The sequence below is a fragment of the Anser brachyrhynchus genome, assembly GCF_964034855.1.
Source record: "Anser brachyrhynchus genome assembly, chromosome: 5".
NCBI classification, from domain to species: Eukaryota; Metazoa; Chordata; class Aves; order Anseriformes; family Anatidae; genus Anser; species Anser brachyrhynchus.
This window is the reverse complement of record NC_137699.1, coordinates 62025408-62048147: the sequence shown is the minus strand read 5'-3', so window position 1 is coordinate 62048147 and position 22740 is coordinate 62025408. Positions and strand designations below refer to the sequence as shown.

General features: G+C 44.7%; 1 protein-coding gene across 2 annotated transcripts in view; it reads left to right on the top strand.

Annotated features, from left to right (window-relative positions):
• Positions 1 to 22740, top strand: part of PELI2 (pellino E3 ubiquitin protein ligase family member 2) — a 76688-nt gene continuing 53948 nt past the window's right edge. Inside the window, exon 1 of one of the 2 annotated variants that reach the window (XM_080594918.1) lies at positions 1 to 199. In XM_080594918.1, coding sequence (XP_080451044.1) covers positions 147 to 199 — 53 coding nt within the window. In that variant the 5' untranslated portion in view covers positions 1 to 146. Of the gene's footprint in view, positions 224 to 22740 lie in introns of both variants that reach the window. The other variant, XM_080594917.1, reaches the window with a different exon arrangement.

Genomic DNA, 22740 nt, shown 5'->3' with positions numbered 1-22740 from the left:
CCCCCCCCTCCCGGGGTGTAGTGGCCGTCGCCGGGCGGCCGCGGGCGCAGAGCGGGCTGGGACCGGCCCCGGCGGGAGGGGGAGCGAGGAGGAGGAGGAGGAGGAGGAAGGGGAGGAAGAAGGGGGCGAGACCTCGCGGCGCCCCCATGTTCTCCCCCAGCCAGGAGGAGCACTGCGCCCCCAACAAGGAGCCCGTCAAGTACGGGGAGCTGGTGGTGCTGGGGTGAGCTGCGGAGGGGGCGGGGGGCTGCCCGTGCTTCTTCATCCCTCCCTCATCATCCTCGTCCCGCGGCCGCTTCACCCCCCCTTTTTCTTAATTATTTTTAAATTTTATTTATTTATTTATTTTCCTTTTTCCCTTCGCCGGTCTCCGTGCGGGATGATGGGGGGGGTTGGTTTTGGGGTTGGGGGGGGGGGGGTGGTTTTTGGGAGGAGGGATGTTTTTGGGTGCGGGGGGGGGGGGGGGCTGTTTTTGGGGACAGGGGTTAGATGGTTTTGGGGTCAGGGAAGGTGGTTTTGGGGTCGGGGGAATGGAAATGCTAAGGTTTCCTGCCGGGGCGCCCCGTGCGAAGCCTTGTTCGGCCTCCCCCAGGAGCCGTGCCGGAGCCGCTGGGAGGTCACGGAAAACCCTAAATTTTTTGGTCGTTCGGGCTTTATTTATTTATTTATTTATTTATTTATTTTTTGTTTTTGTGGTCGTCGTTGTGCTCGAGGGGTGCCCTCCCGAGCTGGGCTCGCCTCTGCGGAGCGGCTGCTGGGGTGGCAGGGGGCTGGGAGGCGTGCGGCCAGCCCCGCGCCTTCCTCCCTTGGGGGATGCTGAACGCTCCTCGCGGGGGTGTAGGGTCAGGATACAGGTACCGGGGAGCAACATGCAGCTGCCAGCAAGGACGTGCAACGCCCGGCGCTCCAAAGGCTCAAATTTAAGTAACTTGGCTGGGGAAGGACGTCTGCGTCAAACTAAATCCGATAAAGGAACGATCTCGCCGTAATAATTGTGAAAATGGAGGGTACCCTCAGCTGGGCAACGCCGCCGCCAACCATAAAGTCACGGTGTAACGTTGAATCTGTAATTACATATCTGTCATTACATCGGGGCGCGTAGATTGGTGTTGTGCTGCAGAGGCTTTTCGCGCGCAGCTGGAAGCGTTTTCCTTTCTGTTGCTTTACTATTTTTAGGCGCCGTTGAAAGTACAGAAGTATGAAATGTTTTGGCTCCGGTCTCACCATAGCGAAGTGCGGCGTGCTTTTTTTTTTTTCCTTTCATATGGAAATGCATCGATCTCGGCTTATCGGTGCTGCCCAAGGTCTTGATCTTCGCTGCAGTGTGTTGAAGCACGCCAATAAAATTTAAATAAACTTCCTATCGCCGAGCGTAGTTGTTATTTGCCTGTCAGCTGTTCCGTAAAGCTACCGAGGTTACATTGCCTGGGTATTACACGTACTAAAAAGAAAAAGCGCACAAATCTTCTCGTCCTTGTAGTAGGGAGCCTGCGAGCTGGCAGCTGAGTGTGTCTGTGGTCGGTCTGTCTGCGTAGCCTGCAACGGGACGCGGTAAGGCACCGGCTGGCACGGTGCACTGACGTGGTGCGCTCCGTGGAGGTGATGTAGGAAGAGGTGGACGTGACGGGGACGATCCAGGGAGCGCAGGAACTTCGGTAATTACACTTGGATGGGTGTGTTAAGGGCCGTTTTGCACTTTCGGGGTTGATTGCCACGTTTCCCATCGGATGTTTTAAATGCGATCGGTAGCGCCATAAATAAGACAGACTTGTTCTTTTTTTTTTTTTCTTTGGTGACTCAACATTTGTGGCTGGGAATTCTTGGAACAGCTTAAGCATCTGTTCTGTAGCATTTGAAAAAAATATATATAAATACCTGTTTTGTATTTCAAAATCTTCCAATCTGGAGTTCAGTGTAGATAAGGCAGTATAAATCTGCTCTGCTCGTCAAAGTGAGGCCGAGACCCATCAACTGCAAAAGCCCAGCATTGCAGCTCTTGTCGTAACTGCTTGATTTAAATTGGTGGGACGACCTCACAGCTAATTTGACCAAAAAAAAAAAAGTTGTTTTGATACCTTGGAGTGTTTAAAAAAAAAAAAGGCATTGGTTGTGATGCTGATGAATAACTTCTTGAGCTGTAAGACCTTTACACTGGGGGGGGGGGGGAATGATGATGAACAAAGAAATTGACCGACCTGGCAAACTGCTGGGAGCTCTGTTTTTAAGATGATAAAACTTTCCCTTCATCTTCTGAACTTACTCTGCCTTTAATATTAAAGTAGGATGCTTCGATGCTTGGCATAAACATCAAGGGGAAGGTGTCCCCGGGTGGGTCTCCCACCGCGACCACGTTGTCTCGTGGCGGTTGTGATCCTGTCTGCGCGTTGCGGAGGGTAAAGGCAAAGGTGTCTGCAGTTGGTCGCTGCAGCGAGGGTGCTTCTAATCATTTCTCCCGGTAGCCCGTGACGTGCTTTCTGTAAGTGCTGTGGCAGTTCGTGTTTGGTTAAGGTTTTGCTGAGGTTTACATAATCAATGCTGTCGGGGACAAACCCAGTTTATATAAATCAGGCTGGGCAGGTCAAGATGGCTGGTAAAGAAGAGATCATCTGGCTGTGTTCATCTGCTCGTAGCATCATCTGTTCACAAAAGGCTGTGGATTTCTTGGTGAAGTAGAAACACTTGTAGTCTCTTTTTCTTAGAGCATTATTTGAAGTCCCTTTGAAGTAATATTCCATTACGTGTTTGTTGGGACGTGGGGCTGGGGGATTTGGGAAGGAGATGCTGAATGCAGGGTGTCGTGGTGTTAGGGGATTGACCAGGCACACCAAACAGGGACTTGGAACGGGTCAAGGTTCGGCTCTGGGCTGGACAAAACCAAGCGGCCCCCTCAAGGTGCCTGTCCTGAGGCCCGTGGCTGTGGTTGCCTGGCTCTGGCAGTGGGGGCGCAGCGTTCACTGATGGGGTCGGTGGGTGCTGCTGTGAGACGTCTGGCTTGGGACTATGTAAGCACGTACCTTAGGCCGTGCATGCACCTTTTGTAGGGTTCTCCAGTGTTTCATGGTGTCGGTGAGCAGCTCTGACCTCTCAGATGAGCGGTGTGGTTAGTGGTGTCCTCTGAATGAGGAGCACCAGACGCACGTCTTAGTGGCCGAGTTCTCTCGCAATGAAAGATTTGGGCCCTGACGTTACGTGAGCTGCGTTTGGTGTCCTGCCACCAGTTCTAGGGGTTTCTGATAGGTATGTGCGTGCAGGTGTAATATTTCTTACTACCAAACGCTCCTGTTGGCTATTCGTTAGCAAGGAAGTGCAGCACGTTGAGGAAGACTTTCTTATAGACTTCATGGATTTTGCAGTATCCAATCTTACTTTATCTTGCTAAACAAGAATTAAGGGCTGCCACTCAGTCTTGCTACGGTGGTCACTTTGAAATCCTTGTCAACATTTTACATATAACTTTTCTACGGGCAGCCATTACAGTAAATGAATGAGTGAACTTGCTGACTGTGTTGCCCAGAGAGCTGCTGTGAGTTGTTCTGCAGCTTCGTTTGGTGTGGACCATTGGATATCCTTGGACAAACAGGCTGCAGCTCTGCTTCAGGTTAACCTTTCTCAAAACTAAAATTCTGCTCTATGTTTACAGTGATAAATCGATGATAACCTTTGGGAAGTTGTCCTGATTGATGGACTGCTTCGTACTTTGAGCAATTTAGACTTGAAACGTGCCTTTGTGTTAATGTGAAGGGACCTTCATTTTTAGACTCCTCTTTCTCGCACAGCCTTTTTCTGACTGATCAGAGTTCCTCCTTAATCACTACCTTCTTGATGAGCTAAATAAAGTTCTTTAAGTGTTTCCTACTTTCAAGTACGTTTCCAGTTGTTAAATTATCTGTTTGGCTTTTCTTAGAGCTCCTTTTGTTAATCTTCCCGACCTGCACAGCGAGAGAAGCTGCTGCGAGGTGCCAGCAATGCTGTCGGATGCAGGAGCAGTGTGCTCTCTGCTCGTCCTTGGTGTCCGTCTCCTTCTGCTTACGGTGAAGGCAGAGGCAGGGCTGGTCCTGGCTGCGGTGCTGTGCTCGGGGCTTACGCTGCACTTGCATGGATTTGCTGCTGGATGCGAGCCCGAGGCTTTGTTTCGTGATTCTGTAATTTTCTTCGCACTGCTGTGTATGTATATTAGTGGAACTGCTTAGGTACCCGGGGTTCTGCTTTTGAACCTTATTTTAACTTTTGAACCTTATTTTTAAAATGCACTTCAGGCTTCATTTAAAGGACAGTATAGTAAAGTATAGTAGCCACCCGTTAAATGTGTTCAAGGTCATGATTCTCCCAGGGAATCATTTGCTTCAACAGTCATAGCTGGAAGGCTGCTGTTCTGGAGAAACTGATGCATATGTATGTGTGTGGGGGGGGGGTATTTGATATTGATGGTGGTTTCTTGGACACCTTTAAGCTTCTATTCTGTTAGATCTTAGGTGCTACATATTGAGAATGTGATCAGTGCCAGCTCAGAGCTTGTGGGTAGATTAATCAAACACCAGAAATATTGTGTCTGAATAGAACATTAACTGCGGGGTAGGAAAAAATAGCAGGAGAGGTTATAGCTGAGGAAAGATTGGTGGATTTTTTTCAATGAAAGCTTGTGTATGAAGGCTGGGTAGAGCAAAGGTTCTGCTTCATTTACACTGAGAAAGAAAACACATCCGAGTCGGTTCTCTGTGACTATCATATTCCTTGGAGTACTTCTGACTTTCTCAGACTTGTAGGAGTGCAGATCTGTGTTCAGCTGTTGGCTGCATTCACAGCATCTTGATCCCGATGTAAAATTGGAGAGCAGGAATCTCAAACTCGGGAAGTTAAGATCTATGTAAGTTGAAGCAAATCGGAGCATCAAACATCTGTGAGTTTCATGCTTGTTGTGGAGGGAGGAAAAAAAAAGAGGAAACTGGGTGCATTTGGGAAGTTAAGCTGTAATCCCTCTGGCATGTACAGGCAGTAGGTCACATGTAGAAGACTATTTATTTATTTTTTTTAAGTAGGGAAAACAGACTGTTTACTCCGAGGAAACAAGTATGATGAATGTAAGGCTTTGTTGCCTCTGACTGATGCACTTCCCGTGTAGAGCCAAATAACTGCTCCTTTCCCCCCTTGGCAGAACCAGGGGTTCATAGTTTCCATTTTCAACTGGAATTTATAAATGAGTAGACGCTATGAAAGTCCACTTGGCTCTACTTAAAAATGTGCCTGTAAAACTAGGAATGACTTTCTAGGCTATTAAGATTTTTTTTGTTTTGTTTTGTTGCTGAAAGCAGCATCTTGTTGAAGCTATTTCATGCTCCATCTTAACAGCAGGCTGTTCTTCAACTGTGATTACAAGGTTGCTTGAGAACAGATTTTTGCTAAGAAGTCAGGAACTTTTTATTATCCAGTTCAAACTAAATTATGGCTGTTTTATACTCATTGATTATCGAATTAATGCTGCCCTTTAACTTGCTTAATTCTTGTTCGTTAGTAGTGATAGCACACATCAGCTTGATGCTTTGGGAAGATGCAGCCTTCTTTCCCTGTGCTCCAGGCTGCGTGAATGGAGCATGGCACTGAGCCTGAGCCAACACGCCTTGCTGAAGGTAGGGTTTATCAGTGCAGAATGCCAGCAGAAAAAGTCTTACAGCTGTTTGCAAAACACCTGTAGGCAAAAAGATGTTAAGGTGGGCTGAACCAGCCCTTGCCTTGTGTCATTTTTTTTCTTTCTGGTGTTGCCACACGTGTTTTTGGTTCTGAATTTGCCTCCTGTCTGTGACTAGTATGGGTACAAAGCCTAGTCTTGTAAAGGAGACACCTCTGTCACGTTGTACAGTTGGCAGTACGACCTCACATTTAGTAGGAGTGCTGCTGGTGTCACCTGGGGTTGTTTGGTTATTCTGCACTGTCCTACACGTGGCTCTCTTACTGGTCAGCAAGGAGAGGGAAATTGGGGAGGATTCAGTCTGAGTGCCCAGCTTCACGCAGGAACTTGTTGGCTTCCAGGTGTACTTTGTGCTGTCCGATAACCCGAAATCTCATTTCCGTTGAGGATAATTTTTATTTTATCAAGAAATTTGCTTGGTGTTTGCTCTCGCTCCCTTCTAAGGTCAGCAGTGAAAAGCTCATGTGAGGTTTGTCCCAAGCCTAGACGTTGAGCAACAGGAAGAGGGATGCAAGTCTTTCCAGAAAGACTTGGAAGACAAAGCTACTCACTCTGTGTTTTTTTTTTAAACACTTAATTCAGTAAGTGGTGGTCTCATGCCGTTCACTTCTATCACCTGCATGTGCTAATGCTGTATTGGAGGGGTTCCTCTTTTTCTTTCAGCTGACTTATTCAGCTTTGGACAAGGAGCTGTTCAGAATTTTATACTTCCCTTTAAGTAGAGGCTAGGATATTCCATCAGTTCTTTCTCTCTAAAATCTCTACTAGTCCTGGGTTATTTCTGCTGAAGCTCCTTTTATTCTTTTAGCAGGGAAGAGTCTGGCCACTCTGAATTAGATGAAAGGTTGTTTCCATGCCTACGTAAATGTGTGCCGCTTGTGCCAGGGCTCCTTTCTCCTGTTTACTATTTAACAGGTCTTTGCTTTAGTGAGGTGTGAAACTCTTCTTTAGTTGGTAGCTACTTGTCAGTTCTTGCAGAGGAGCGACAATTCTCCTTTTATTAGTAAGATAAATATTATTTATTCTCACGTTTTAGACAGCTACTGGTAGAGCTTTACGCAGTTTATTACTGGGTCTGGAGATCATCATGTCCTTCAGATACTTTGGGGGGGGGAACCAATTTGTAACTTCTCTGGCAAGCTGTAAGTAACTGGGATTAGACTTTTATAATCCTATTACTCAGTGGCCTGGGACAGGCCTCACTCCTCACACCAAGCAAGGGCAGGAGGGGCTTCCAGAGCCGCAGGTGAGCGTGCGGGGCAGGATGATAGCCGGAGCAGTGCTGTCCAGCTCTGGCACCCCATCATATGTCCTCCCTGGGTGATCAGATGTGCCCCATGTGTGATATCCCTTGTACGTTTAGCCTTGTAGTGTGGCCACACGTGCGAGTACTCTCACTGGGTCTCTGTACTGTTGATGTCTGTATAATTGGCAAGTTTCTGGCTGTGTGATTTAGAAACAAAAAGACCAGCAGAGGGAAGGGTGGCAGGCACAAAGCTATCTGTGGGGTTTTATTCATATCACAATGGGCACCATAGCTCAGGGGGTTCAGCAGGAAGAGTCGCCTATCTTTTGGGGTTTGGCTAGCTCTTTCAAAATAAATGTCTTTCCTACAGCCCCTGCCACAAACAGCACTGGTTGACTAGAACTGATAACGGAGTGTAAGGTGCAAGGAAGTCTTTATAGGAAATCTTTGCATAGGAAAGCTTTAACAGCAGTAGTAGCAACATTCAGAGTGTTTGAAAGCTTGATACTGAAGGGCTGGGTGGCCTGAGAATAAGGGGGTTTTAGTACAGTTGGGTTATGAGTAGTGTGTCATGGAGGTGGCACTGGACTTGTATTGGCTGGGTGCAGCTTTTTTCTTTTTCTGATTAGTACAGCTTCTGTGCCTAGTTATAAGGCCCTTCTGGGCAGGATGGGCAAGTATTGACTGTTTGCACATAAGGTTTGTTCAGTTCTTCCAGGGCTCGACTATAAAGTCCCGTGAGGTCAGCCAGAAGCGTGTGTGCTGCTGCTTTATAGGGTCAGTTATTAGGTCAGGATGAAGAAAGAACAATTCGCCTGAAAACTTTCCTGTTTCACAACAGAAGGGCTCTAAAGATGAAATAGATCATAAACAGTTGTGAAAGTGGGTACAGGCAACATTTACTATGCTTTATTTATTTATTTTTATTAAAAACAAAGTAGTTTTGAGCTGAGCTTGATTAGGCACGATGTGAAGGTGCTGACTGTTGAGGACCTGTTGGGCACGCTTCTCTTGATAGCAGCTTGTTCCACTGGTAGGCAGGGAAACCGAGCAAGCCCTGTCTTGTGCTGCTGGAAGGGATTTATTTTTAGCTGATTTTTCCCTATTTAATAATATCATCTTTAATATAGGGCTTAAGTACACTGTATATCCTGACCTAATACTCATCTGCTATATCTTATTGCTTATGTTATCTACAACATAGCTACATGTCTGACTGTAGCAGTTAATTGTGTTAAGTAGAGACAAAAGCAGTCATTTGCACGGAGAGACAAATCCCTAAAATGTCAATTCATTGTGCTGCCTTCCCAAAGGAGTGGGGACAGGCAAGAAAACACAGATAGCTGACAGTGTGTTAAAAAGGAGAAGGCCTAAAAGCATTAGTCTTCTCCTTGAGTACTGTAATGCTAACTAATCCCTGTTGCGAAATTCTCCTTTCCTCCTTGCATCCAATGAATTGAGGACAAAGGAGAAATGTTGGCATCATCTTTCTCTGGTTGATAAACAACACTTTTTAGAAGGCAGTCATGTCCAAGTGTAACGATGTGGTTAGTAGGATTTCAAATTACTCCTCACCTTGAAATACACATGCTGTCTTCATTTTAGGATCTAGTAAGTTGATAAATTGTCATGAAAGAACTTTATTCTCCCAACTTGATGGCTTTAGTAATGCTTAAACAGGTAAGCTTCAAACTTACGAGGTATATCCTTGTAGGGCATATAAATGTCATGGACAAAGACAAAGTGATACTGACTGTGAAGACAATTAGTCACTGCATGAAAATAAACTAAAATTGAAGCATCTAAAAGCTTAAATCTCCTTTTGCATATTCCAAATAAACTGGAGACCAAATGTGCAAGCTCTCTAGCACGTGCCTTTAGGAAGAGTGAAAGAAATGTTTAGTCTAGACACAGAAGTTAATGGGCTGAAACTTTGATATAAGCACAGCTGTAGTTCTTCACATGGAGCAGCACGACTTTATTTTGATTGTTGCTGTCTGATCTAGTAACGGCCTGGTTGTAGTCTTTGAAACAGAAGTAGTGTGCGTGTGCTTCTTTCGTAGGAAAGACCGGACTGCTGAAAGATGCCGAGAGTCGTACAGTTCCCACACATCCTGTGGCAGGGTTCTGCCCATCTCTGTAGATCACCATGTATTTTAATGGAACATTAACTAATAAATCAAAATGTTCTTCCATTTGGCTGTTCTTCCAACTCACCTTCCTCCTAGTCTGCACTTGACCTCTGAGAGCAGACAGCTGTGAAACCCAATACCTGGGTTCAAAAATCTCTTTGGCTTTGGAGGAGAATATTTTGGAGCAGTTATGGTTCATTATCTTGTAGTAATTGTCCTCACCTTCCTGCTAACAGACATGTAAGACGTTGTTTGAATTACTTTCTGGATCTTAACGCTCGCTGGAATAGTTTCCTGGCGCATCAGGGAGTGAGTTGTGAATTCACAAGTTTCGTGTGCGGCCTCTTGTCACGGCCTGTGGCCAGAGGAGGTTGCTGGGCCTTGCTGCGTGGCTGTCCCCGCTGGTAGAGCAGCGCTGGGGACAGGATTTGATCACGAGCGTTTGTTAATCCGATTCTGCCACAAGACTTCATTAAATGGGCTGTCAGTGCCTCAGAGGCTTTTGGCAAAAAGTACCAGCAAATGAAACCAGTTGATCTTAGGGCCAATCTAAGAGGAGGCAAGTGTTGGCTGGTATGAGCAGCTGAGTGCCTTCCTCCATCAGAGCTAAATCTGGAGACAGAAGTTTGGCAATAGCCAAACAGATCGGTTTTGCGTGGCTTTCTTGCTCCTCTTTTGTCTTTAGCTGGTCTTCACCAGATTAACAAGAAGCCATTGACCAGGGTGAGACTTCCCTTAGGTAGGGTGTCTGGATGAAGCTGCTGGGGTACAGACTGCAAGCTGCTCTTTTGTTTTTGTTTTTGTTTTTTTTAGGGATGTGTGCCGTGTTTGTCATCAACTCTGAAAGGATTTTTTCAAGTAACTATTTTTGGTATTGAGCCCCTGCACCCGTTAAAAGACTCTGACAGAGCTTTCCCAAAAGCACTCTAAATATGTTCCTTCTTTTCAGTCTGAGAGGTAATTAAGCCTTTCTTTGCTGTATTTTCACAATCTGCTTGCTGTCAGAGCAGAAGAGCCTTAACTTCTGACTTCTGTTTTATGCCTTACTTTCAGTGTTTGAATACAAAATACTGTTGTTATATTGCTGGCTCAGCCTTGCCTTATCTCCTCGGTTGCACAATCACATTTCCAGCTGTAATGCTTGCATTAAAACTAGATATATAGCCTTCAAGTTGTGAGTTTACAGTGTGCAGAGGCGGGTGTAATATAGCAAATACCTTTCCATGTAAAGATTCAGGAAGACTACAAAATATAAAGTACAGTTCCTTCTGTAAGTAAAGCTAGGGTTTAAGCGATTAGCAGGGTCTATGTCAAGCCCGAGGTACCCTCCTAGTTTATTATGTGTGATGTGACTTTAAATTCAATGCAGGAATTGGCTTCTGATCATATATTATGACTTTGCACCTTAGACTTCTTGGAGAAAACTGGTTTATATTAAAGCTTTGCCTACTGGAAATCTCTCAGCATAGAGAGAACAACTGTAAAGCAGTACTCTGTTAAAGAGTAAGCGGATCTTTCTATGGCAAAAATGATTTGTTCTTTCTCCTCTGGGCATTTTGTAGCCAGTGCAGGCAGGAAGGAAGGAACTGGATTTGGGGTTGGCTGGATTCCAGCTGCAGGCTCTATTCAGACCCCAGCCAGCGAGAATATGGGCTGGCTTCTAAGTTTTGGGCAGGGATGGCAGTGTGAGAAGGAACAGCCGTCTCACTTTTGTGAGCTGACGAAACTTGCTGTGAGCGTGTCAGGTGGTAAAAGCGTGATGCTTTGTGCTGCGTGGAGTTAGCGAAATGCATTAAAGATCAGTTTGTCATGCGTAAGTCAAGGGAGCAAAGCAGTTGGGTGAAATGAATAAATGAGTGGTAGGCGCACACACGATGCTTTTTAATATCCAGAAAATAAGTGTATTCATTTGTAAAAGTAACAGCTTGTTCATTAGAACCAGATGTGCTAAGTGACTTTATGCTTTTCCCCCCACCCCCTGTTGCCACCATTCTTACTTGTGCATGAAGTAGGCGGATTTGATGTAAGTGACTGGAAGTAGTCTCGTTTGCTTAAGTGAAGGTCATTTCCCACCTATATTCACGATTAACTTAATATAAAGAGTGGTGTGGTTAGGGACAACGTGAAAATCTAAACTTTCTTTTTTTTACTTCTCCTGCTCCTAGGTGTTAAGTATGCTCTTGCCATTTTTTGGACAAAGGGGTGTTTTGGTTATGCACAGGCCTATGCACAGTGTGGCATCATAAAATACACTAGTCATAGCTGTTGTCAAAAAAAAAAAAAGGTATAGCATGTTGCACTTGATGGGATCACTTTAGTTTTTTATTTTTCTGTTGTTTTCTTTTTTTTGTTTGCTTTGGGGCTGGGGAGGGGGGAAAGTCCAGATGCTGACTTCAGATGTGCAGCTTGTTTTGGAATAAATTAAGCCTTCGTAAAGTGTAGAGAAATTCTGTGTAGGTGCCTATTTCAAACTGATCATCATAACTGTAGCCTCTAGAACTGCTTAGGATTATTAAAGTGGTGTGAGACAGCGTTCAAGGCTCTGATGCCACAGAGGGCAGGCGTGGGGTAGGGGCGGAACCGGGTAAGGAGCTTCAGGGTGATGACCCAAACAGATGGAGTCAGACGTGAGGTAGCTGCCGCTCCCCCTGCATAGGCAGCCCTGCTGCTAGAGGACTCCACACCGCAATCTGCCGGCACTGCTGGCTCCCTGTTACAGTCATTTTCCATCTGCCTCTGATGAACACTGAGTGTTCATCCCTGGAAGAGGTAGTGGCAGGCGAGGCTGTAGTCTGTAACTGGAAATGAGGTATGTCATTGAACAGATTTTATTTTGAAGCCTCCCAACGCTGTTTGGGCTCTATTAAGGAGAGTCTGTAACATAAATCAGCCCCCCACGTCCCCCTCCTTCGTTAGACATCAGGGATTCATGTGCCCATGTTTGCCTCGCTGCTCAGGAAGAAGCTCAATTGGAGCTGTCAGCGTAGTAGACAAGGAATCCAACTGCAAGACACGTTACCCAGAGGAAATCATGCTTTGCTGGCTCCTTGGCTTATGAAATTCCTTGTGTTTGACTGTTCTGTGTTGCTATCATTGCTTCACCTCTCCTCCTTGTAATATTTGTGGGATGTCAGCCTTGAGTGAATGGGCACGAACGCAGGCATTTGTCGCTGCAGCTAACTGGTGTGAAGAGGTCTGGGTGCCGAAGCGCTGTGATCCCTACGGGCAGCCTGGGCCACGCCATGAGGTCTGTCCCAGGTGGCTCCGAAGGAAAAACTCAGCAGAGAAGATCTGTCTGTTGTGTTGTATATGAAAGTCAGTGTAGTGCCTTCCGAGGGAAAATGTCCGTGGTAGCAAGTGGGTTACTAGAAAAGCCTTAAATAAGTGTTCTCAGTGAAATGCTCAGTGCAGAACCAAGATCTTTTGGTGATACGTGCTTTTGTTTTGGATCAACTCATCTCTGCTTTTTCAGTGGAAAATGATGTACATCAAGAAAAACTGAGTGTCTTTTTTCCTGGAAAATCAACCTTTTGGAGGCATTCTGAACGCAGTTGGAAACTTTGGGAATTACAGATAATGTCCCGTGTAGCTCAGCAGCCTCATCCTCTTGCATCTTGTGCATGGGCTCAGTTCAGAGCCCAGGTTAGTATTCTATTACTCAGTGTAAACCTTAAATTTTCTGCAGGGCAAAAGTTGGACTTTCTAAGTGCTTGTAAAACCGGCCAAAAGTCCCAAAGGAGAAGTTTGTTTGGGATCTGTCCAAATACGAATGTTTCTCTATCAGACTTCAGGCTTGTTATGTTGTAATGGGTGGTTCCAGGAGATGGACTTGAAGTTTTACAGACTTAAGATACAAAAAGAGGCTGAGATGCATTTCTGGACATCTTCCCTGTCTTCTACTAACTCACTTGGTGGTAAAGTGATGGCATCTCTCGCACAAGAGATTTCTACATAATGGAAGCAAACGCTGTAGCTCTTTCCTGTGTTTTTGATAGAGCATTGGGAGGAAAGTAAAACAGTAGTGGGAGAACTTTACAGACAGTCTTAGAGGTATAATGTCAAAATTTTGACAGGGTAGTAAAGGAGTATTTTTTTCTGTAATAAACATGCAATATGTTCAGGTGGGCAAGGCAGAAGAGGTAAAAATGTAGGTATCTGTCAAATGCTTACGTATGTACAAGTACATATAATCTGTAGAGGTGTGTATATCTATTTATACATCCTCATGTGCTGGCAGGGCAGTGGGATGTGGCATTTCTTAACAACATACACTCCTCTGGTCAGTTGGAAACAGCAGCTCATGGCCCAGGTACCCTTATGGAGGTTGACTGCAGGTATAAAAATTGGTGAGGGCAAAAGGGAATCTCTTGAGCCAGCTGTAATCGGTTACTTGATTTCTGTATCCTTGCACTAGATCTCTTCAGAAATGGTTTGCTGCGGAATCCACTTCCAACTGCAGTCTTGGGCTCATCAGCTTTGACTTCTCCAGCTGAATTTCCATTTGGCTTGCAAATGCTGCTTTAAGTCCTGTAATACTATTTGGGATTATAGCCTGTACTTTGGGAAACGCTGCTTTAAACAGATCCTCTGTATTCTTGGTCTGGTTTGCTGTATAGTGCTCCCTTGCCTTTAAAATCAAAGAAATCGAGATAAATAAAGAAAAACATGTGGGGTGGTTTTTTTTTTAAAGCCGGTGAACAAAAATAGTAATAGTGTGCTGACTGTGTTTGTGGGTGTTGGCTAAGGAAAAGATTTCCAAAGGAAGAAAAAGAGAGAACTATATGTGGTTTTAACTTGTTTTCTGTTCTACAAACCATTGTGCCACTTGTGTGCATTACTTCGTATCAGTTGGAATGTATAAATGCAGGTTTTCTGAAACTTCACTTTGTAGAGCCTAACCAGAAATAGGCAGGCTGGATTAGCGCTGCAAATAAACTTAGTGAAAATTGTGGTCCTCCAAGAAACTTAGCTGCTGCAGAGCCTACAGCGTGGCTTTAGGGTTTCGATGGTGGCATCCGTGTATAAACAGTTTAGCATAGTTGGCTTGTGACCGCCCCAGCACGTGTCTTGCTGCATCACTGATAGCAGCGTGCCTTCCCATCCGAAGACACGAGCAGGCATGGACTGATCTGCAAGGAGCCGTGAGTGGGATTCTTCTGGAGATCAGAATCTGAGCTCCTAGAAATGAAAAACTTCAGGCGTATATCACTTACGTGACTTTGATTCATTCTCAGTAAGCATATGCAAATACGTTGTGATTCCAAAATATTTATGGGGTTTGTCTTCTGAGATAAAGTGTCTGTAAAGGTTCGATGTTTATTTGATGTAACGTTTTGGGAAGTCCTCTTAAGGGAAGAAGAATCTCAAGAACTTTGCATTGAAGTGTAAGACTGAAAGACTTTGCAATTAGAAAGCTATATGGAATCAGAATTGTTTTTTCTGATCAGCAGTAAGCATCTAACAGCCGTGCAAAGTCTTTTCCTGGCTAGAGGTGACTGATTAACTTTGTTATAGATTATGATAAAAAGCAAACGCCCAAGGATGCTGTGAATTAGTAAGCTGTCAGGGTATTTTAATTCTGAAGAAGATACATTGAAGTCTAGCTCTCTGCACTACTGCACTGTTAATTTCTGCTCTATTAAGACTTGGGGTGGAAAAAAAAATCATAGCTTCAGCTCTACAGCAATGCTTGCTTACCTCTGCTGAGGTTTTATCTTTATATCTACCTCATAAAATGCCTGTTCTTGGTTTGTATTGTTTGGAGAATACGAATTGGAAGTACAGACCCCTGGCAATAACACAGAATATTACATGCTGAACGTAACCATGGAATGAATCTCAGCTAAGTTGGCATGTCTGGTCCTACCAGGCGGTGGTGGAGAAGCCCTCTAAAAGGCATCCCATTGGGAAACTTCCAGCCTGCGGATCTTGCTGGGTACTGGAAGGCAGAAAGGAAACTCCTTGGTTTTTCCCTTTACTTGCCTGCTCGGAGCAGGCCATGCGGTAGATTGCCTTGCCTTTGGCTGTGCCGCCCTGGCAGTCAGCGGTGATGCAGCACCGGCGATATCGAGGAAGCTGCTGTGTTACGAGAGGCTGTAACGTCTGCAAGTGCTACGCGGGAAGAAACCCAATTACTTATTTTTCTAGTCCTGAGGCAAACATTTGGGGATCTCTTAAGCAGCTGGGATTGCACAGGGAGCCGTGCGTGTGTAAGGCTGTCTTCCCTGGGAAAGTAAGAGGGATGTTGAAATTGATATGATTTGACATAAACGTTGCAGGTCAGGATACAGTAGCTGAGTGCTTCACTTTCTATTCAGTATGCTGCCTCTGAGCTCACCTAGATTCAAGAAATAGATGTAAATTTTCCCTCTTCCTCTGTGCTAAATGATACTGGAATGAACCTGAAAAGATTCTTGTCATGCTTGAGTGTTTGAAAAAGCTGTAAGTAACAGACCCTGCAACTGATTGTCTGCGGGATCACAAAAATATTACAGCTGCTTGTGTTTGGAGGATAAGCAAAAGTGATAGCTTTCTTATTTCAGTTATAAAATGTGAGCAGTCAAATAGTCCTTGATAGCGTTTTAAGGGGAGCATTTGGCAGTTTCGGAGATGAGTTGTCTGAGTTGTGCGTTTGGGTTAATGGCCCAAATGATGCTTTGCATCCAATGTAGCTTCTCCGTAATGCTTAATGCAGTGAAGTTTCAGACATAACGTGATGTTACTCCTGTTCATTCCTCAGACTAAAATTTGGGCAGTTTGCTTTTGCACCTTCAGGTATGCATGAAACACAGATGGGTTGGTGGGAACATGCTTGGTATGTCAGAGCAGGTATGTTTCGTAGTCTCTTGTCCCCCTGCATTACGTGAAGTCTTAATTTGTTTTAATTTTGCAACTTCCAGCCACTTTTGATCTGCTATTTAAGAAGAGACTGTAAATTGTTTCCATGTAAAACTGTGTGTGGGTCCTAAGTCTGTGGTGTTTTGGTTAAACAGACTTCCCCCTTCGCTTCTTTTCATTTTTATCAAAACCCAGCTGTGCATTGTGCCTTTCCTTTGAAAGGAATTTTGTGTTTATCTGACTTGTTTTGAATGTAGTGAAAGCTAGATCTCGCTTTATCATATCTATCTGTATTTAGTTTAACAAAATGCTGTATCAAATAATTTCAGTGGTATTTGGCTAGATTATAGATAACTCCCAGATGAATAGCGTTTTTCCTAGTATGAGAGATTTGGGGTTGGAAAGAAGATTCTTTAAACATGGTGCTTTGCCCACCTTTTATACTCCTTTAGCTAGAAGAAAAAGCACGCTTTGAAATGAACTTGATTAGTTTATACCCTGTATTTTGCCGTGCACTGGCATTGTTGGTTTTATGCAGTGGTGAATGGTTTTAGTTGACAGCTTTGGAGATGGGCTTAAAGCACCGAAGGAAATTGCCTCCTTGTTAAATGAATGCTGGGGGGGAGCAGTAAAATGCTGGAAATAAGGATTGTTAAGGAAGTCATTATGTGAAAGAACTGATTCTCTTACCCTTTGCTTTCTAGAAAGAAAACCCCTTGCATTCTAATGCTCTTCTGGCATATTACTTACGTTGGAATTGGGATAATAGTGTCTTAAGTGGTTATAGAGACTTGCTGTGGCTGTTTTTTTCTTTTTTTCCTACTGAAGGTAGCTGCTCTTTTTCCCTGCTAGCCAGATGGCTGTGGATGACTGCTAAGAAATGTATGATGTAGGTGCAGCTATACTCATTCCTGTCTCTGGCTGTAGTGTTTAACTGGGTTGCTTGGGTAGGTTTTCAGCTATTAAGTTGTTTGAAACAGGCTATTTGACTACTTTATTTGAAGCTCATCCTGAGGCTCTGGTAGTCTGCATCAGCATGTTCCTTCGGGCTTGTGAAAAGTATGAGCATTCATCAAACTCTTGTGCTGTTCGTATAGGTGTCTTGCAGAAGCCTATGCAGCATGTATCCTCTACCGCTGCTTCTTGAAATATGCATTTCCGTGTTGTCAATAATATGTGCAATTGAAGATCCTTTTTTTTTAATAATCAAATTAATGTTACAATGCCAGTTGAAATTTCTACGGAAATATGTCTTTCAAAGCTGTGACAAAGGTCTGCTGTCCTTGGTTTCACAAGAGTGGAAAAAAACCAAAACATTTTCCAGAAAAATTATCTGGGACAAGTAACAAACCACTTGTTAAGCAGAATTTGGTCAGAGTTTAAGAATTTTCTGAAGTAAGTTTCCCCCTACTGCAGAAGAAATGTGGGATCACTTGCACAAGCGTCAAAATTGTGGGTTTGATCAGATGCAGTCTTTATATGTTAAACGTAGCTGCGGTGATAAAACCCGACCCCTGTGCCCCTCATTTGGAGGCTGGTTGCTTCTGCCACTTGGCTTCCGTGTTTGCCTGCTCTGTAGACTCCTTTCTGCATCAGGGAGGGGGAATATCAAAATGACAGGGGCTTGGGCAGTTTGAATGAAACTGAATGTGTAGTGCGAATAAAGCAGATTAAATGCAGCTCTTAAGAGATTAACATGGTATTTGTAAGCCAATAGTATCCTTTCTCTTTATATAGAGGTTGAAATTTATATAGATCAGGTGTATATCTTCTTGGGTTGCCCATATTATGTAAGCTAAACACGGAGAAGGGTTAGCCAGATGTATTTTCTCTAAATACTCTCTTTAAAAAGAAGAGACAACTTTTTGCTACAACGGCAGGATTGTCCTGCTGCCTGGGGAGGAGTCGTGCTACAGCTGATCAACCAGCCTTATCTGAACCATAGTGTGCCAGCTCTTTTCAGGACTTTGTGGGGTGGGGGAGCTGGGAAGAGGCCACAGCAGCCAGGGATAGGTTCTTTCCCTCAGCCGGGAGCACAAACCAGAAGAACAACCAGTTCTGTTCCGGAATGCTAAAGGAGAACCAAGGTCACCCTGGAGAACCCCCGCCACTTCCCACGTGGCTTCTTGCAGTGTTTTCGGTAGATAAGGTTCAGCTTAATCTGAATACCCTGGGAAGGAGGGAAGTAGGTTCTAGCGTATCTGATGTGTTGCAGGTGGCCCTGAAAGCCTTTTTCACAGTGTGCGTAACCGTTCAGCCGTGTGTTCAGCTCATCCATGCTTCTCTTTCTGATGAGAAAGAGGCTGGCTGCATTTGACCATAAAAGCACAGTAAGTTTAGCATAGAGCATTTAGTCAAGGTGGCTCCTAGGTTCTTAATGGTAGCAGGAGCAATTGCCACTATCTTTTGGAGTGTAGTAAAAAAGCATTTGTAAGGGTCCATATCTATAGCAGACTTTTCGAGTAGTCTCGGTTTGACAAGTAAAAATATCCCCTCTAATCACTAGCCAGCCATGCCAACTCAGCCTTTGCTCTGACAGTCCGCCTAATAATTACAGGGGTTATCAGGTCAGGCTGCATTTCACTGAAGCCACTGCAGCCTCTTCGGAGGCTCTAGGGCTGTACGGGTAGCACTCAGCTAGGCAGGCAGTCCTAAAACCTGGTGCTGAGGGCAAGAGGCTTGCGGTGAGCACACAGGATTGATCGCTGTGCCAACAAGTGTCCCAGAAGTACTGGAGGAGGGGATGCTTTCTAAGGTGTTTTATAGGGGTAGAATGACTTCCCAAATGCAAGTTACAAGAAAGAATATTTGTCTCGGAGGGGGGGGGTGGGAAATGCTGATTATAGCCACACTTAACTATTCTGACATACCTTTCTCAGGAATAATCAAATTCACAGATGCAAAAACATCCCCTTAATTGGGGAAAGAGATGAGACTATTTGGGACTTCAGAACTTGCTTGTTTGGATTTTCTTGCTCTACAGGAAGACTGCTTTATTAAGCTACTCTGCTGGTAGAGTGATCAGGAAGCATTTCTGCCTGTAGAGATGTCTTAGCCAGCAGAGCCTGAGGTGGAACTATGTGCCTTTCGTTCAGGACTTCCTCCGAGGTTGCTTAAACCTTGTGTTGGATCCGTGGCTCTTGTTAATCAAAGGATGGAAGCCCTTGTCTTATCCATAGATTACTTGATGCTATAGTTAATAGTAACAAATTCTACTTAAAGCTAGTTTAGTTAGTGCCGTAACTTCTTAGAAGCTTTTATTTCAGAGAGAAAAATCAGATGGGAATCGAGTCTTCTAGCACACGAGGCTGCTGTAAAATGGAAAAGAGAACAGGTTATTTAGGTTCCTTGGTGGATTTGGCAGGGAGAACAAGAAGCTTGCTTTGACCTGGATCTCTCTTGTTGCATGGATGGGGGAGAGTTGTTACTCTGAAGATGTTGAAGTCGTAGGACACATCTGTTGAAGACATATAAACACCGTTTGCAAGGTGGAGAGGGCTGGCTTTCCAGATTAACCGAAATGTTAACAGAAATGTTGTAGATGGACTGGATCAAGTCCTCAAGTTGGGGATGGACTGGGTGACATCCTGGAGTTCTGTCTAGCTCCATCTTCTGCCATTCTGTGACCAGCAAGCAGGCGTATGCTTTCCCAAAGGTCCACGTGGTGAGAAGGGAAGGCTGCATCTCCGGAACACCAAAGAGAACCTTTTGGTCAGTCTAGGCTCCTTGAGCTACCTCTGCAGATTGGAAATAAGTAGACTTATTTCTGGGGGGTGCTGGCAATAGTACTCTCCTTCCCACCTCCCAGGAACTTCTGCGTTAGAGGGTTTTCTTGTAATCTGTGGCAGTCATCTGTGAAGCACTACAGTGTTTGTTAATCAAGAACCAGTCCTGCATTCGCTGCCAAAACCTCAATCAATATTATTTTTAGAAGGAAAAAAATAGAAAGTCCCAAACCATTCAAGTTACTATGCTGAAACAGTACAGTAGTTCTGTGTACAAAATGAATTGTTCGGTATGGTACAGGGGAGTGGTGTAAAGAATGAAATATCAACAGTCGAATTACCTAAAAGGAAATGTAAGTTCATATATTTTGCTGTCGATATTCCATATATTGGAGCTTCGTTTGCATTTTGTTATAAACTAGCACGTGGACTTTTTTTTTTCCTTTTAATCTGTGTTCAAGAAAGTAAAAAGTTGGATGCTTCAGCAGAAAAGGGCTTTCCAGTTGGTCAGGACTCTAGCCTACGGTTGTGAAAAGCCCTGCAGTTGGATACTGGCAAGGTGAATAATGTATCTTTAGACTTACAGTGTTGTAGACATCGTAACTCTAGGCTCACAGCACTGCCAAAGGAATCTTTCTCCTGCCCCTTGTGCTTTTTTCCTCTTCTTACTGTTACAAGTGCTTCAGTGGCCTCCCAGTGCACGGGGGAGCAAGGTATTGATGTGGTTTAAAACTAAATTTAAAGCATAAATCTGGTTTTATTTCCAATTCATGTGAACCAGGGAGGGAAGCTGGGAACAAAATAGCAAATGAAGGGTGGAACTGCCGCTTTTGGCTGCGGTGTTGGCCCACACGAGTTCGGTGACGGTTTAAAATAAAAGTGTAAGCCCAAACTGACTTTTTGCTCTGTGCTGAGCATCTACTGCTGTACGATACCAAACACGGCATCAGAATGTACTTAAAAGGAAAAATTCACTCAAGCCTGACTTCACAAGGAAAGCAGTTGCTAATACTCTTGCGGCTTTGTTGTTTAGCGCAGCAAGGACGTGCTCTGGGTAGCGTGTCGGCTGTTCGAGGCTGAGGCTCTGAAATGGGATAGTTTGCCCCTAAAAGTTTTGTGTGCACTGGAGCCCTTGGTATTAGTGGGGAAAGCTAGGTGAAGTCGCTCCTGTTTGCTCAGTGGAAGTGTTACTGGTGAAAATTACTACCTGACCTGTTTGTAGTCAGTCTCCTGGGAGGTGAGTTGCATAGGTATGAAGAAATGTTTAAGTTTTGTCATAGTTTGTATTTTCCTAGCATTTTAAAACTTGGCTGCAAGCAGCAGTTTTTGTGTATGGTAGCTAATAGCTGTTCTCCCTCATCTTGGGGGTGACTTCCATGAGTTGAAATCAAACTTTTCTAGGTGCAGGTCAAGATTTCTAGAGCTCTTCCCCTAAATTACAGGGGTCTCGCTTAGTTCCTTTTAAAAGGAGAAGGGGGAAAAGAGAGAAGGAGAGTGCGGGGACCCAAGACACAACAACTTGTGGAACAAGCATCCCATGAGCATTTCCAAACTTGATGATCTTTGAAGTAGACCAGTAGGTTGCTACAAGGCTAGTGGAAAACAGGAACTTGCCGCAGTGCTTGGCCTGTGGGAGAGAGCGTGTGTGGCCTTGCTCTCCGGAGAGCGGAGGGGAGGCCCTCGTGGCGTGTCCCAGCCCTGGGGAAAAGCGGGACGGGGGTTTGCATGTCATTGTATAGCAGAGTCCTCCCCAGTTTGATGTAAATCTGCAGGGAACTGGCTTTGTTAGTGATGGTGCCCGCAGCCCGTGCCAGCACCATTGCCTTATTCGCAAGGAACAGCGCTGTCAGCAGAGAGCTGTCCCACGAGGTTTCGCAGCGCCAGCTGTCCCGGGATTGAGGAGCGTGCGGAAGAAGCACGGGGCTGCTCTTCTACCCGCCATGTGGGAGAGCTTCAGGAGTGCCCCTCAGACCCGTGAGGGAGCAGGATGCCCTCCATGCAGGTGCATTTCTCCTGGCGCAGGTTTCCTTAGCTGGACGCAACGCTCGCTTTCGGCTGCACGTGGGTGGTGCCGTCTTCCTGTGAGGCAGCTCAGCTCAGAAGGCCGACGAGGCCAAGCCAGCAGGGTGGGTGCACGCAGGCCCTACTGCAGCTGGGGAGATCCCGTGGCCCTAAAACTGGCTCCTTTGTGGCTTTTTTTGCCGCTGGGGTTGTTCAGGAGGTGTCAGGGAAAGGTGGGGCCCAAGCGCTGTGGGGAGGGCTGGGCCGTGGCGCACAGCTTGAGAAACGTGGCCTGGAAAAAATGAGCTCGTCTGCTGGCTGTGAAGGGGGAAGAGGCAAATTCTGATGCTAATTTTTTCTCCTGGGAAACACATAGGTATGCCGGTAATTGTCCTATCTCCTTTTTAGCAGCGTCGGATCAAAATTAAACTTACAAGTCTATAATTAAAGCATAACAAATAGTAAAAACTACTTGAGTCCTCCTGCCCTTTTCACAAAGGGAATTTAGAAACTGGCACAAAGAGAACCTTCACGAAAAACTTGTCAGTGCTAATCAGGACGAGCGAATTAAACTTTCACTTTGCTTGCATTTCCTTCCTATTTGAAGTTTCCAAAAGGCCTTTTAACCTTGAGTGGCTTCTTTCTTTCCTTGTTTAAAAACTGTTTAAATTCCACAAAAAAAAAAAAAAGAAATGAAATCAAGTAGCCTTTCCAGTTATAACTGCTTTGTGTATATGGGGGGGGAGATAATAACCCTACCCTCTTTTAACTTTCATTGAAACTGCTTAAGTTTGGTGCTGTTAAATAGTTATATGAGTACAAAAATGTTTAATTACAGAACATAAAGCTAGTGATGGTGCTACTTATAAATGATTTCTTCAGGAATTATCGGTTTCTTGGGTTTTCAGGTACAAATAGTGGTAGGACGAATATTGTCTTTAACTCTCCTACAGTAAAAGTTTCTGGCGTATTTGTGGTAATAGCGTCATTGGAAGACAGCGCATGTATGTATCTGAAAAGATTCAATTTGCAGAATCAAATCACTCACGTGTTGAGGGCTTGTATTCGAGTTGCCTGTGGATCATGTTGATGTATTTTTCTATGAGGCAGTCTCTT